The sequence below is a fragment of the Vigna unguiculata genome, chromosome 10 (genome assembly GCF_037176805.1).
Source record: "Vigna unguiculata cultivar grain cowpea cultivar isolate G323 ecotype 2 chromosome 10, ASM3717680v1, whole genome shotgun sequence".
Classification (NCBI taxonomy): Eukaryota; Viridiplantae; Streptophyta; class Magnoliopsida; order Fabales; family Fabaceae; genus Vigna; species Vigna unguiculata.
In genome coordinates this window covers 32,189,165-32,203,982 of record NC_140801.1, presented here as the reverse complement: position 1 = coordinate 32,203,982, position 14,818 = coordinate 32,189,165, and the positions used below count along the sequence as shown (strand labels likewise).

The following is a 14,818-nucleotide window of genomic DNA, read 5'->3' as shown; positions in this document are numbered from 1 at the left end:
ATTATTTGCTTTGGAGCCTTAAGCTTCATCACAATTTTGTTTTTAAAAGGCGCTTCAGAAGGTGGAAAAAAGAAGTATTTTAAACTACCTTTGGCCTCGACTCCTAAGCGATGTGGGACTATTGGGCGTACCAAAACAATATATAAAGGGAAGAGGAAGAATAGGAGAAAGAGGAGGAAATGGAGAAGAAAAAGAGGAGGAAGAGGAGGAGGAGGAAAAGGAAAAGGAGGAGGCAGTTGTTCGACCAAAAGGAGTTGAATATGCAATAGAGGAGATGAGTGGAGTATTTGAAAGACTATGAATTTGAACTTCTATATCATCCAGGAAAGGCGAACGTGGTAGCCGATGATTTGATTCGAAAAAAAGTATTGATGTTTGCGTTGATGGTGAAATAGGTTGAATTGATTGAGAAGTTGTGTGATATAAACTTGGAGATATAGATGAACAAGGATCATATCTAGTATAGTAATCTGATGATCACAAATGATTTCTTGGAAAAGATTAAGTTAAAATAGTTAGAAGATGCAGCATATAATTGAGTTTTTGGGAAAAGACCAGGCCAAGGACTTTAGTATGGGGCATATGGCGTTCTCCATTTCTGAAACAAAATATGTGTTTCGGTGAAGGATGAAATGAGAAGGATGATTCTAGAAGAGGAACATAAGAGTCGTCTTAGTATACATCCATGTATGACTAAGATATACAAAGACCTTAAGGAAACATTTAGTGGAGTGTAATGAAGAAAGATGTGGTGGAGTTCGTATCATCGTCTTTGGATTGTCAGAAAGCAAAAATTGAACATCAAAGACCCGAAGATATGTTACAACAGTTGGACATTCCTCACTGGAAGTCGGATAATATATCGATGGACTTCGTGACTCATTTGCCAAGGTCAGCTAAAGGTCATGATTTGATCTTGGTAATTGTAGACATGTTGACGAAGTGTACTCATTTCATGCCTATCAATCAGAAGTGATCGAGTTGGATAAATTGACGGATTTATATATTAGGGAGATTGTTAGGTTACCTGGAGTGCTAACTAGCATTGTTTCATATCGTAACCAAAGGTTTATGTCTAGGTTTTGACAAGCATTGTATATCAGGGAGATTGTTAGGTTACATTCTAGTTAAAGTTTTCACCTCTAAACAAAGTACATTCTCAATCATTGACAAATACCCATTCAATCACATGAACGTTTATAAATTTAATCAAAGTAACATTATCAATTAAAATTAAAAACTCTTGAACTCATATGATTGATATGTTATGTAGATTTAACACCATGCTAACTTGCTACAATGTAGAAATCATTAGTTTTACTTGATAAACAGGCAAAAGACATAGATGAAAATAAATCACAACAAGAATCAAAAGAACAAACATATTTATTCATTCTAACCGCAGAATCCATAATGAACTTACAGTGAAACTGTAAGACCCGTAGAATTTAATTAATTAAATAAATAATTAATTAATAAATACGGGAGGGGTAATAATTATGACATTAAATTATGATTGGTATAACGTGGAAAAGTGCTAGCTCATATGGTTGAGAGCACTTTGATTGTGCGAGAGGACTTGGGTTCGAGTCCTATGTATGCTAACTTTTGATGTTATGGTTCTATTATTTAAATCTATGAAAACAGGTTCTTCTATATTATGATAATTGAATTGTGATATCTAGCATGAAATATGAATTGGCATGATGTTTTGATATTGATTTGGCAATTGCATGGTTATGGGTTCAAGCCTTGGAGAGCTCACATTAATTTATGTTTTTTGGAATTTTGGATTTGACTTGAATATGAAAGGGTTGGGAAGAAACCCTAGTGGTAAAGAAGCCGAGAGGTGGCTGGAAAGGAGCCTTAATGGGTTGGTAAATGATAATAAACTCCATTCAATAAGAAATTTTCGTTTTAAAGCATTAGCATAGTTTTAGGGCACCTTTAAAAGGATATAGTGAGGTAGAGAGAAGGGTTTTGCCAATCTGAAATTTGACTACAGAGAGAGAGCGAAGATTCTGGAGTTGGTGAGGTTTGGGAGAGATTGAGAGGCTGAAAAGAGAGGAACCAAGGAGGGCTAGCGTGCGAAGGGGAACTATCCAAAGTTCAAGGGTTAAAGCTTAAAAGGATCCAGGTTAGGGGAGTTTTCACGTTAGTTTTTTTGTATGAACATGTTTTATATGGCTTGTGATATGAATTGGGTGCATTATTTTCATGCTGTTATTGGTTTTCTGGATTTCTGGAAATATTCCAGAAACCGCCTGGCGGGCTGTTCATAGCCGCCAGGCGGTGCATGTTGTTTCTACCATTTCTGGGTTTCTGAAGAGAAACTGCCTGGCGATGAACTCCCAAACCGCCAGGCGACGCATGTTAGAAAGCCAAATTTCTGAGTTCTGGTTGAGTTGCCCGGTGGTGATATATAACCGCCAGGCGGGGTGAGGTATATTGGACAATTTCTGTAATTTTCTGGGTTCTGGGGAAAATCTGATCGAGGGGAAAGATAAATGAACCTGTTAAAATGATGTTGTGATGGTAAATAATATACGAATCTACTTAATTGACGGCAAGATTGGATGGAACAGTGGGTGATATCGTATAGGGCTGAACATTTGGGGTTCTTGTTTTAATGACAATTGGTAACTGTTAATACTGACAAGGGAGAACGAGAGTACTAAGAAAAAGGGGATCGTATGATAAGGAAGATGAAAAAGTTTAGGATCAGGATGGGGGAGAAATTGTTGAATTCGTAGGCACGCTGATATTAGGGTTCATACCCAGTTTTATGTGAACCGCTTGGCGGCACGGGGTTTGCAGCCAAGCTCCATAACAGAATCAGTAAGGGCACTGGACTGGGAAAGAATAGTGAAGCTTTGAAATTCTAAGGAGCCTTCAGGTACCTATTGCGTGATGGTGTAACATAGAGGTAATTGGCATGGTGAAGGGATGGCTATGTTAAGGAAAGAGAGTAGATAAGAATAAGTTGGGAAGGCTATGATGGGTTAGAAACCTAGTAACTTTAAGGATGGCAAAGCTAAAGTATAAGTTGGTTAATTTAATTGGATAGGTTATGTTTGGGTCCAAGTAGTAGTCGGAACAGTGGATGAAAGCAATTAGAATAATTGGATGAGTGGGGAGTGTATAGTAGTAGAGTAATAGCAGAGAGAAACTTAATTACAGAACGGTCATGGTTGAAGAAAGTGGGTAATGTTATCAAAACAGAAGGGGTGTGATGCTTGGGGCAGAAATGGTGATCATAATTAGAGAGTGAATTTACATTGATGAAACAGTGATCAAGGAAGACATTACAAGAAGAAAAATTACAGGTAGTGACATGTTGGAGTAGTGATAGTATAGTAGGATAGTCTGAACGAGATTTTGAACACTATCAGAATGACCATTGTGAAATCACTGTCATAGCGCCTGGCGGCAGGGTGCAATCCGCCAGGCGATAGCGTCAGAGTAGAGTGGTACTGGGAGTCGTGGCGCCTGGCGACGAGAGGGTAATTCGCCAGGCGATATATGCAGAGACAGTGGGACTTCTAGGCGATGGCGCCTGGCGGTAGTGGATCGATCGCCAGGCGGTGGCAACTGTGCATGAGAATTTTGAGGCGCTTAGTGCTTGGCGGTACGTGTTCCCCGCCAGGCGGTCTGGAAGCTGTGGCGCCTAGCGGTACGTGTCCCCCGCTAGGCGATTTGGCTGCTAGAAGTCCTAGTTGTTGGACTTTGTAGGGTGTTCTACAAGACTTCTGGTGGTGCTTTAAAGGTGAGATTGCCGGAGTTCCTTGAGTTGTGGCTCGGAACGTATCTCTTTAGTTGTGGCTCGGGATAGGGGTTAAGCACGTGGTATTCCTTGAGTTGTGGCTCGGAATAGCATCTCTTGAGTTGTGGCTCGGGATGGCAGATGAACACGAGAAACCCTTGAGTTGTGGCTCGGGTTGGCGAGTGTTGCCGGTATGAGTGTGCTGGTTGTGGCCAGTACGGATGGGTCCAGATAGATTGCCCTCCTCAGTTGTTGGCTGACGAGTTTGGTAGTCTTGGGACGATACGGGCTTTGTTCGTATATGAAAACTCTACCTGGCGTTGCGATGTATGATCCGTAGCATGTTTTCCCGCACGTGCTCTATCGGTTGTGGCCGATAGGTATGGCAGCAAGTCACCTTGAAGAAATCATCAGACGAGGTAGAACACGAATAAACGTATTGGGGATTGGATTGTGGGAATAAAAATATAGGGCAATATGGAAAGTTAAGTTAAGTGCTGTGATATGTAAGCATGTTGATATATATATGTTTATAGCTTTGTATATATGTGATTTTATCTACTAAGCTCACCCTATCTGCGTGTGTGTGGCGATGATCGTGTACGCGGTACACGGGAGCAAATGTTGGTGATGCAGGTGGCTCTGGTGCAGCTTAGTCACGGAGAGGGGATTGTCTTGGGAAACTTTTATATATGTATTTATTTGTTTTTGAAAACAATTGTAAACCCTGATGGGTGACTTGATAATATTGTGGATTTTGGTTTTGTAATTAACGTTGTATACTTTATTCGCCCATTTAATAAAGTTTTAAATTTTCCCGCGTTTTGGGAAAATGAGGTATTATTAAACACGCTATTTTATTTATTCCATCTATTTATTTATAAATTAGTAATATCTTGACGGGATGTTACATTTGGTATCAGAGCAATGGTTTTCAAAATGATTTTTGGGGTCTATGGGGAGTGAGCATACCGTGTTACGTTTGCATGACTAATTGTTTGTGTGGTTCGTTTATTTTTGGATATGAAATCCTAATATGAGCTGTATAGGTGAACAACTATAATATGTGGTGTGCACGAGCTATGGCTAACCGTAGGAGGAGGAACACAACTGGAGCTGATGACATAGCTCAGGCGATCCATCGTATGGTGGACGCGATGCAGCCCATAGCGGCGCCACCTAGAGCTGTAGTGGCACCTACCCGACCAGTATCCATGGAGTATTTCATGAAACACCGGCCAGCCAAGTTCTCTGGCAAGGCCACTCCTGATGAGGCAGATGCCTGGATGCGAGAATGCGAGAAGATCTGTAGAGTACTAGGGTGCACGGATGAGCAGAGGCTGTTGTTTGTCACATTTCTCCTGGTGGCAGACGCAGAGTATTGGTGGCAGGGGATGCAGCAGTTGATGCAGACCCGTGAGGAGCAGGTGACATGGACTGCCTTCAGGACGAGGTTCCTGGAGAAGTACTTTCCCGACAGTGCGAGGCACGAGAGGGAGGCAGAGTTCCTCACTCTTCAGCAGGGGACCATGACTGTGGCGGCATACATAGAGAGGTTCGAATATCTGGTGCGTTTCTACACTCCAGCAGTCACCGAGGAGTGGAGGTGTAGGAAGTTCGAGGGCGGACTAAAACATGAGTTACGCCGTTTCCTGGTGCCGCTTCGGATTAGAGAGTTTCCAGTTTTGGTCGAGCAGGCCAAGACTGTGGAGCAATTGGAGACCGGGTCGAGTAGTGGAGGGAAACAGCAGAGGACTACTCCAGATGTCAGACCACAGAGGAAACCTTATAGCAGACCGCCGACTACCTGGGGGAGGCTACAGTGTTATAACTGTGGCGGGGAACACTTGAGGAGGGATTGCACTAGACCGGCCAGCAGTACCGGTAGAGGCAGTAGCACTGGTAAGTGCTACGTGTGTCAGCAGACAGGGCACTTTGCACGTCAGTGTCCTAACAGAAGACCAGCTGGCGGTGTGCCAGCTAAGAGGCCAGTAGGAGACCGACCCAGAGCACCGGGGCGTGTGTTCGCCTTGACGACTACAGAGGCGAAACAGTCAGGTAACCTTTTGCAGTTTCTATGTTTGTTGTGTGACCACGAGGTAGTGGTCTTGTTCGACTCGGGAGCCACTCATTCGTTTGTGTCTAATGAATGTGTGAGGAGGCTCGGGCTCACGATGCGAGAGCTGGGGTGCGAGCTTTTAGTTGCGATGCCAGCGTCTGGAGAGGTATCCACCACTTCTATGTGCGTGGGGTGTCCTATGGAGGTGGCAGGCCGTAGGTTCAGGCTGAATCTCATATGCTTGCCGATGGAGGGTTTAGATGTGATTCTGGGCATGGATTGGTTGTCGAGTAACCATGTCGTCATTGATTGCGGGCAGCGCAAGATAGTGTTTCCTGAGACGGCGGGGTTAGAACTTATCTCGTCTAATCAGGCGGTGAGGGAGATTGAGGCTGGAGCTACATGTTACATGATTGTGGCTCAAACAGAGAAGATGAGCACGACCGAGAAGATCAGCAGGATTCCGGTAGTAGATGAATACGCAGATGTATTTCCGGATGAGATTCCAGAACTACCGCCTAGCAGGGATGTAGATTTCTCCATTGATCTCATCCCTGGCGCTGGGCCAGTTTCTATGGCACCATACAGAATGGCGCCTGCTGAGTTAGCTGAGCTAAAGAAACAGATTGAGGATCTGCTTGAGAAGAAGTTCATCCGACCGAGTGCATCACCGTGGGGAGCACCAGTTCTGTTAGTGAAAAAGAAAGATGGTAGCTCCCGGTTGTGTGTTGATTACCGGTAGCTGAATAAGCTAACAATAAAGAATAAGTACCCGTTGCCGAGGATTGATGATCTGTTGGATCAGTTGAGGGGAGCTGCGGTGTTCTCAAAAATAGACCTGAGATCGGGGTATCATCAGATCCTTGTCAAGCCGGAGGATGTCCAGAAGACAGCTTTTCGATCACGGTATGGTCACTACGAGTATGTAGTGATGCCATTTGGGGTGACCAATGCGCCGACTATATTCATGGATTACATGAATAGGATTTTCAGGCCATACCTAGATCAGTTTGTAGTAGTCTTTATCGATGACATTCTGATCTACTCCGAGAGCAAGGAAGAACACGCAGAGCATCTGAGAGTAGTATTGGGGATTCTCAGAGAGCACCAGTTGTATGGGAAATTGTCGAAATGTGAATTCTGGTTGGAAGAGGTACAATTCCTGGGCCATGTGATCTCAGCCCAAGGAATAGCCGTTGATCTGGCAAAGATAGAGATTGTGGTGAAGTGGGAGAGGCCCCAAACAGTTTCAGGGGTGCGGAGTTTTCTGGGTCTGGCATGGTATTATCGACGGTTTGTGGAGAGTTTCTCCAAAATGGTGAGTCCTCTTACACAGCTTACGAGAAAGGACCAGCCTTTCTCGTGGACAGACGAGTGTGAAGCTTGCTTCGAGGATATGAAGAGAAGATTGACCACCGCACCGATATTGGCAATCCCTGACATGACTAAAACATTTGAGGTGTACTGTGATGCCTCGTATCAGGGGTTAGGCTGTGTGCTGATGCAGGATAAACGGCCTGTAGCTTATGCATCGAGACAGTTGAAGGTGCATGAGAAGAATTACCCGACACACGACTTGGAGTTAGCGGCAGTCGTGTTTGCCCTCAAGACATGAAGGCATTACCTGTATGGAGCGCAGTTCCAGGTATTCAGCGATCATAAAAGCTTGAAATACTTGTTTGATCAGAAAGAGCTAAATATGAGACAAAGGCGTTGGATGGAATATTTAAAGGACTACGACTTTGAGCTATTGTACCACCCTGGTAAAGCTAATGTCGTAGCGAATGCCTTGAGTAGGAAGAGAATTCATGTATCAGCTATGATGATTAGAGAGTTGGAGCTGATAGAACAGTTGAGGGACATGAATCTGGGTTTGGATATGGGGCCTGGGCAGATACGATGCAGCATGTTGAGGATCACGAATGAGTTCCTAGATGAGCTCCGAGTGGAACAGGGTAAGGATCAGGAACTGCAGCTGATAATTGGCGAGTTGGGCACTGAGAAGAGGAAGGATTTCCGAATGGGCAGAGATGGGATTCTACGGTTCAGGGAGAGAGTGTGTGTTCTAAACAACAGGGTTCTGAGGAAGATGCTCCTAGATGAGGGGCATAAGAGTCGTCTTAGCATACATCCGGGTATGACTAAGATGTACAAGGATTTGAAAGCTTCTTTTTGGTGGACGGGTATGAAGACGGATGTGGCTGATTACGTCGCTTCTTGCTTGGTATGTCAAAAAGTGAAGATAGAGAACCAGCGACCGGGTGGTATGTTAGAACCTCTGGATATTCCACAGTGGAAATGGGACAACATTTCCATGGATTTCATCACTCACCTGCCGAGATCAGTGAGAGGGCACGACTCAATCTGGGTGATAGTAGACAGGTTGACGAAGTGTGCTCATTTTCTACCGATTAACCAGAAGAGGAATATGGATAGACTGGCAGATTTGTATGTGCGAGAGATTGTTAGATTACATGGAGTGCCAGCGAGTATTGTGTCAGATAGAGACCTGAGGTTCACATCGAGGTTCTGGCAATCGTTACAGAACGCTTTGGGTACTCAGCTCAGGATGAGCTCCGCCTATCATCCTCAGACAGATGGACAGTCTGAGCGGACTATACAGTCGTTGGAGGACCTATTGAGAACCTCTGTTTTAGATCATCTGGGTACATGGAGTGATGTGTTGCCGTTGGTAGAATTCACGTATAATAACAGTTATCATACCAGTATTGGAATGGCTCCCTACGAGGCCCTGTACGGTAGGAGATGTAGGACGCCATTGTGTTGGCAACAGGATGGTGAGGCAGTGGTTCTTGGACCAGAGTTCTTACAGCAGACCACCGAGAAGGTGAGGGTGATTCAGGACCGGATGCGCGCGACTCAGAGCAGGCAGAAGTCGTACGCGGACAAGAGGAGGAGGCCGCTTGAGTTTGAGACAGGGGATCACGTATTCCTCAGAGTTACCCCTACTGCAGGTATTGGCAGGGCACTTAAATCGAGGAAGCTGACACCTCGATTCATCGGACCATACCAGATCATGAGGAGGATCGGTCCTGCAGCGTACGAGATAGCGTTGCCACCACACTTGGGAAACTTGCATAATGTTTTCCATGTGTCACAGTTGAGAAAATATATAGCTGATCCTACACACATTCTGGAGGATGACGATGTGCAGATACAGGAGGACTTAACCATTGGAGTCGGACCAGTGAGAATCTTGGATTCTCAAACAAAACAGCTCAGAGGGAAGGAAATAAGAACCGTGAAAGTCCTATGGGATGAGGCAACTCAAGAAATGACATGGGAGATGGATGATGTCATGAGGCGGTCCTATCCTCATCTCTTCACTGGTAAGTTCTCTTTTTCGAGGACGAAAAATTTAAAAAGGGGGGAGTATTGTAAGACCCGTAGAATTTAATTAATTAAATAAATAATTAATTAATAAATACGGGACGGGTAATAATTATGACATTAAATTATGATTGGTATGACGTGGAAAAGTGCTAGCTCATATGGTTGAGAGCACTTTGATTGAATTGTGATATCTAGCATGAAATATGAATTGGCATGATGGTTTGATATTGATTTGGCAATTGCATGGTTAGGGGTTCAAGCCTTGGAGAGCTCACATTAATTTATATTTTTTGGCATTTTGGATTTGACTTGAATATGAAAGGGTTGGGAAGAAACCCTAGTGGTAAGGCAGCCGAGAGGTGGCTGGAAAGGAGCCTTAATGGGTTGGTAAATGATAATAAACTCCATTCAATAAGAAATTTTCGTTTTAAAGCATTAGCATAGTTTTAGGGCACCTTTAAAAGGATATAGTGAGGTAGAGAGAAGGGTTTTGCCAATCTGAAATTTGACTACAGAGAGAGAGCGAAGATTCTGGAGTTGGTGAGGTTTAGGAGAGATTGAGAGGCTGAAAAGAGAGGAACCAAGGAGGGCTAGCGTGCGAAGGGGAACTATCCAAAGTTCAAGGGTTAAAGCTTAAAAGGATCCAGGTTAGGGGAGTTTTCACGTTAGTTTTTTTGTATGAACATGTTTTATATGGCTTGTGATATGAATTGGGTGCATTATTTTCATGCTGTTATTGGTTTTCTGGATTTCTGGAAATTTTCCAGAAACCGCCTGGCGGGCTGTTCATAGCCGCCAGGCGGTGCATGTTGTTTCTGCCATTTTTGGGTTTCTGAAGAGAAACCGCCTGGCGGTGAACTCCCAAACCGCCAGGCGACGCATGTTAGAAAGCCAAATTTCTGGGTTCTGGTTGAGTTGCCCGGCGGTGATATATAACCGCCAGGCGGGGCGAGGTATATTGGACAATTTCTGTAATTTTCTGGGTTCTAGGGAAAATCTGATCGAGGGGAAAGATAAATGAACCTATTAAAATGATGTTGTGATGGTAAATAATATACGAATCTACTTAATTGACGGCAAGATTGGATGGAACAGTGGGTGATATCGTATAGGGCTGAACATTTGGGGTTCTTGTTTTAATGACAATTGGTAACTGTTAATACTGACAAGGGAGAACGAGAGTACTAAGAAAAAGGGGATCGTATGATAAGGAAGATGAAAAAGTTTAGGATCAGGATGGGGGAGAAATTGTTGAATTCGTAGGCACGCTGATATTAAGGTTCATACCCAGTTTTATGTGAACCGCCTGGCGGCACGGGGTTTGCCGCCAAGCGCCATAGCAGAATCAGTAGGGGCACTGGACTGGGAAAGAATAGTGAAGCTTGGAAATTCTAGGGAGCCTTCAGGTACCTATTGCGTGATGGTGTAACATAGAGGTAATTGGCATGGTGAAGGGATGGCTATGTTAAGGAAAGAGAGTAGATAAGAATAAGTTGGGAAGGCTATGATGGGTTAGAAACCTGGTAACTTTAAGGATGGCAAAGCTAAAGTATAAGTTGGTTAATTAAATTGGATAGGTTATGTTTGGGTCCAAGTAGTAGTCGGAATAGTGGATGAAAGCAAGTGGAATAATTGGATGAGTGGGGAGTGTATAGTAGTAGAGTAATAGCAGAGAGAAACTTAATTACAGAACGGTCATGGTTGCAGAAAGTGGGTAATGTGATAACGCTGTCGTTGACGCGTTCAAATTAATACTACTTATCTATAACAACTTCAGTATTGTTAAGAAAGTAGTCAACAAAATAGAAAGGGTAAAGTAACCCAAAGTCGTCTCCCAACGAACACGGAATTGATTTTTAACAAATTAGTTCTTATAAAACTATACAAAGCGGTTAGTCAAATAAAATAAAAAATATAGGGGATTAAGATAAACAAAGATAGAAATAAAATTTAAAAGATAAAAAGAAATAAAAACAATAGTAAAGAAAATAGATTGATTCCATTGCTTTTTCAAAATAGATTCATCATCGGTTATCTAAAGATTATTGCTCAATTAATTATTGTTGTAGATTTGCAAATTAATCAATGTAAAGTCTCAATTAATTTGTTGGCATTCTCACTTTTAACCAAAGTACAGTCTCAATCAAATTTTACTATGCTTAATCATGTCTATTCTTTTATCTCCTCACCAAATAAAAAGCTTAATTAATCAAAGTAAAGTCTCAATTAATTTTCGTTAGAGTAAATACCTTTAATCAAAGTAAAGTCTCAATTATTGGTAAAAACTCATTTAATCATATGAAAGTTTCTAAATAAAATCAAAGTAAAGTCTCAATTAAATTTAAAAACCCTTGACTCATATGATCAATATACATATAGATCTAAAATCATTACTTTTTATGTGATTCAAAGATAAAAAAACATAGATAAATTAAAACCTCAACAATAATAAAAAGAACAAAGAAATTAATTCATTCTAACCTCAGAATCCATAATGAAATTACAATGGAATCAACCCAAGAAGTTTAGCAATTCATGGAATACAAAATAAAAAGAAGAATAGAGAGAAGAAAAGAGAGAGAAAGGAAACGAAATTAGGCACCCCTAAGGGTTCCAAAACTCCGAAGTCCCGAGCTTGTTCTTTCTACTTCTCCCTTGGTCTCTTTATATAGGAATTGGACTAGGCTTTTATGTTGCTAAAATCTCTCAAATATCTTTTAAAATAAAGATAAAGATAAATATTTAAAAATATTTGGAGAGATATAGACTATTTGACAAATATAATTGGTTGATAATATCAATATCTAATATAATTTAATTAATTAATTAATTAAAGATATATGATAAATTATCACCAATTAGTATTTGTATTAATTTTCCAAATCAACCTTTTGCAATCTCCTTAAATTATCTTCTAAATAATCCAATATCTTCAAGATATTTTTGTTTGTTGTGGAACTAAAAAGATTCAAGAAGATCTTGTCATATTTAAAAAGATTTGGTAGTTATTATCTTTTAATATTTTATGATATAATTAAATAAGATAATTATTTAAAAATATCAAATTAAATATCTAAGATATATTTTCCCAAATTATCTTCTATCATAAAGATAAAAAAAATTGCAAGGTCCAATTTTTTGTTGCTCTCTTCTTGGCTTAGCCAAACTTCTTCACTTTTTCAAGCTTTTCTTGTCGTCTTCATGGAATGCTTGGCTTGGATTTTTGTGATTTTGATAATTTCCTATTCTTGGATTTATCTTTAAGGTGTCATGAAGCTTTAATCAATTTATTTCCATACCTCCATGAGCTCAACTTAGCTGCAACTGCACTAACACACTTCAAAATATCCAAAGAAAATTTATGCAACTAAAAAGCTATTTTTAACATGCTTTTTGACCTCATGCTCAATAAACCCAATTATAGGAAATTCCAATTAAATCAATCTTTAAACACACAAATTCAATTAAATACCTAGAATTAAACACTGAATGAGTGGGGAATGTATAGTAGTAGAGTAATAGCAGAGAGAAACTTAATTACAGAAGGGTCATGGTTGAAGAAAGTGGGTAATGTTATCAAAACAGAAGGGGTGTGATGCTTGGGGCAGAAATGGTGATCATAATTAGAGAGTGAATTTACATTGATGAAACAGTGATCAAGGAAGACATTACAAGAAGAAAAATTACAGGTAGTGACATGTTGGAGTAGTGATAGTATAGTAGGATAGTCTGAACGAGATTTTGAACACTATCAGAATGACCATTGTGAAATCACTGTCATAGCGCCTAGCGGCAGGGTGCAATCCCCCAGGCGATAGCGTCAGAGTAGAGTGGTACTGGGAGTCGTGGCGCCTGGCGACGAGAGGGTAATTCGCCAGGCGATATATGCAGAGACAGTGGGACTTCTAGGCGATGGCGCCTGGCGGTAGTGGATCGATCGCCAGGCGGTGGCAACTGTGCATGAGAATTTTGAGGCGTTTGGCGCCTGGCGGTACGTGTTCCCCGCCAGGCGGTCTGGAAGTTGTGGCGCCTAGCGGTATATGTCCCCCGCTAGGCGATTTGGCTGCTAGAAGTCCTAGTTGTTGGACTTTGTAGGGTGTTCTACAAGACTTCTGGTGGTGCTTTAAAGGTGAGATTGCTGGAGTTCCTTGAGTTGTGGCTCAGAACGTATCTCTTGAGTTGTGGCTTGGGGTAGGGGTTAAGCACGTGGTATTCCTTGAGTTGTGGCTCGGAATAGCATCTCTTGAGTTGTGGCTCGGGATGGCGGATGAACACGAGAAACCCTTGAGTTGGGGCTCGGGTTGGCGAGTGTTGCCGGTATGAGTGTGCTGGTTGTGGCCAGTACGGATGGGTCCAGATAGATTGCCCTCCTCAGTTGTTGGCTGACGAGTTTGGTAGTCTTGGGACGATACGGGCTTTGTTCGTATATGGAAACTCTACCTGGCGTTGCGGTGTATGATCCGTAGCATGTTTTCCCGCACGTGCTCTATCGGTTGTGGCCGATAGGTATGGCAGCAAGTCACCTTGAAGAAATTATCAGACGAGGTAGAACACGAATAAACGTATTGGGGATCGGATTGTGGGAATAAAAATATAGGGCAATATGGAAAGTTAAGTTAAGTGCTGTGATATGTAAGCATGTTGATATATATATGTTTATAGCTTTGTATATATGTGATTTTATCTACTAAGCTCACCTTATCTGCGTGTGTGTGGCGATGATCGTGTACGCGGTACACGGGAGCAAATGTTGGTGATGCAGGTGGCTCTGGTGCAGCTTAGTCACGGAGAGGGGATTGTCTTGGGAAACTTTTATATATGTATTTATTTGTTTTTGAAAACAATTGTAAACCCTGATGGGTGACTTGATAATATTGTGGATTTTGGTTTTGTAATTAACGTTGTATACTTTATTCGCCCATTTAATAAAGTTTTAAATTTTCCCGCGTTTTGGGAAAATGAGGTATTATTAAACACGCTATTTTATTTATTCCATCTATTTATTTATAAATTAGTAATATCCTGACGGGATGTTACAGAAACCAACCCTTTAAACTTAGAACTCCATGAAATCAAAGTAAAAAGAGGAGAATAATGGAGAGAGGAAGAAATTAGGTTCCCTTAAGGATTCCTAAACTCCGAAGTTTTGAGCTTGTCTTTTATGTTTTCCCTTGATTTCTTTATATAGGAGTTGGACTGAGCTTTTATGTTGCTAAAATCTCTCAAATATCTTTTAAAATAAAGATAAAGATAAATATTATTTTTTTTATAGTGATTATGAATATTTAAAATATATTTGGAGAGATATAGTCAATTTTAAAATTATTTAAAAAATATAGTTGGTTGATAATATCAATATGTGATAAATTAAATAAGTTAATTACTTAAAAATATATGATAAATTATCACCAACTAATATTTGCATTAATTTTCCAAATCAGAAATTTGCAATTTCCTCCAATTATCTTTCAAATAATCCAATATCTTCAAGATATATCTGTTTGTTGTGGATATCTAGAAAGATTTAGAAGATCTTGCCATATTTAAAACGATTTGGTAGTTCTTATCTTTTGATATTTTATGATACAATTAAATAAGATAATTATTTAAAGATATCAAATAAAATATCTAAAGATATATTT

At 41.0% G+C, this 14,818-nt stretch overlaps 1 protein-coding gene across 1 annotated transcript; it reads left to right on the top strand.

Annotated features, from left to right (window-relative positions):
• The first annotated feature begins 4,845 nt into the window (after nt 1-4,845).
• LOC114191277 (uncharacterized) lies at nt 4,846-10,605 on the top strand. Its single transcript, XM_085667389.1, has 6 exons — nt 4,846-6,470; nt 6,606-7,368; nt 7,510-7,899; nt 8,014-9,172; nt 9,499-9,559; nt 10,440-10,605. The coding sequence occupies exons 1-6, from the start codon at nt 4,846-4,848 to the stop codon at nt 10,603-10,605; spliced, it is 4,164 nt and encodes a 1,387-aa protein (XP_085523515.1).
• Nucleotides 10,606-14,818: the final 4,213 nt, after the last annotated feature.

Coding starts and splice junctions, on each gene's coding strand:
- LOC114191277 (XM_085667389.1), top strand. CDS start 4,846: ATGGCTAACCGTAGGAGGAGGAACACAACTGGAGCTGATGACATAGCT. Junction 6,471..6,605: donor GAGGATCTGCTTGAGAAGAA/GTTCATCCGACC, acceptor CCCGTTGCCGAG/GATTGATGATCTGTTGGATC. Junction 7,900..8,013: donor TGTGTGTTCTAAACAACAGG/GTTCTGAGGAAG, acceptor ACGGGTATGAAG/ACGGATGTGGCTGATTACGT.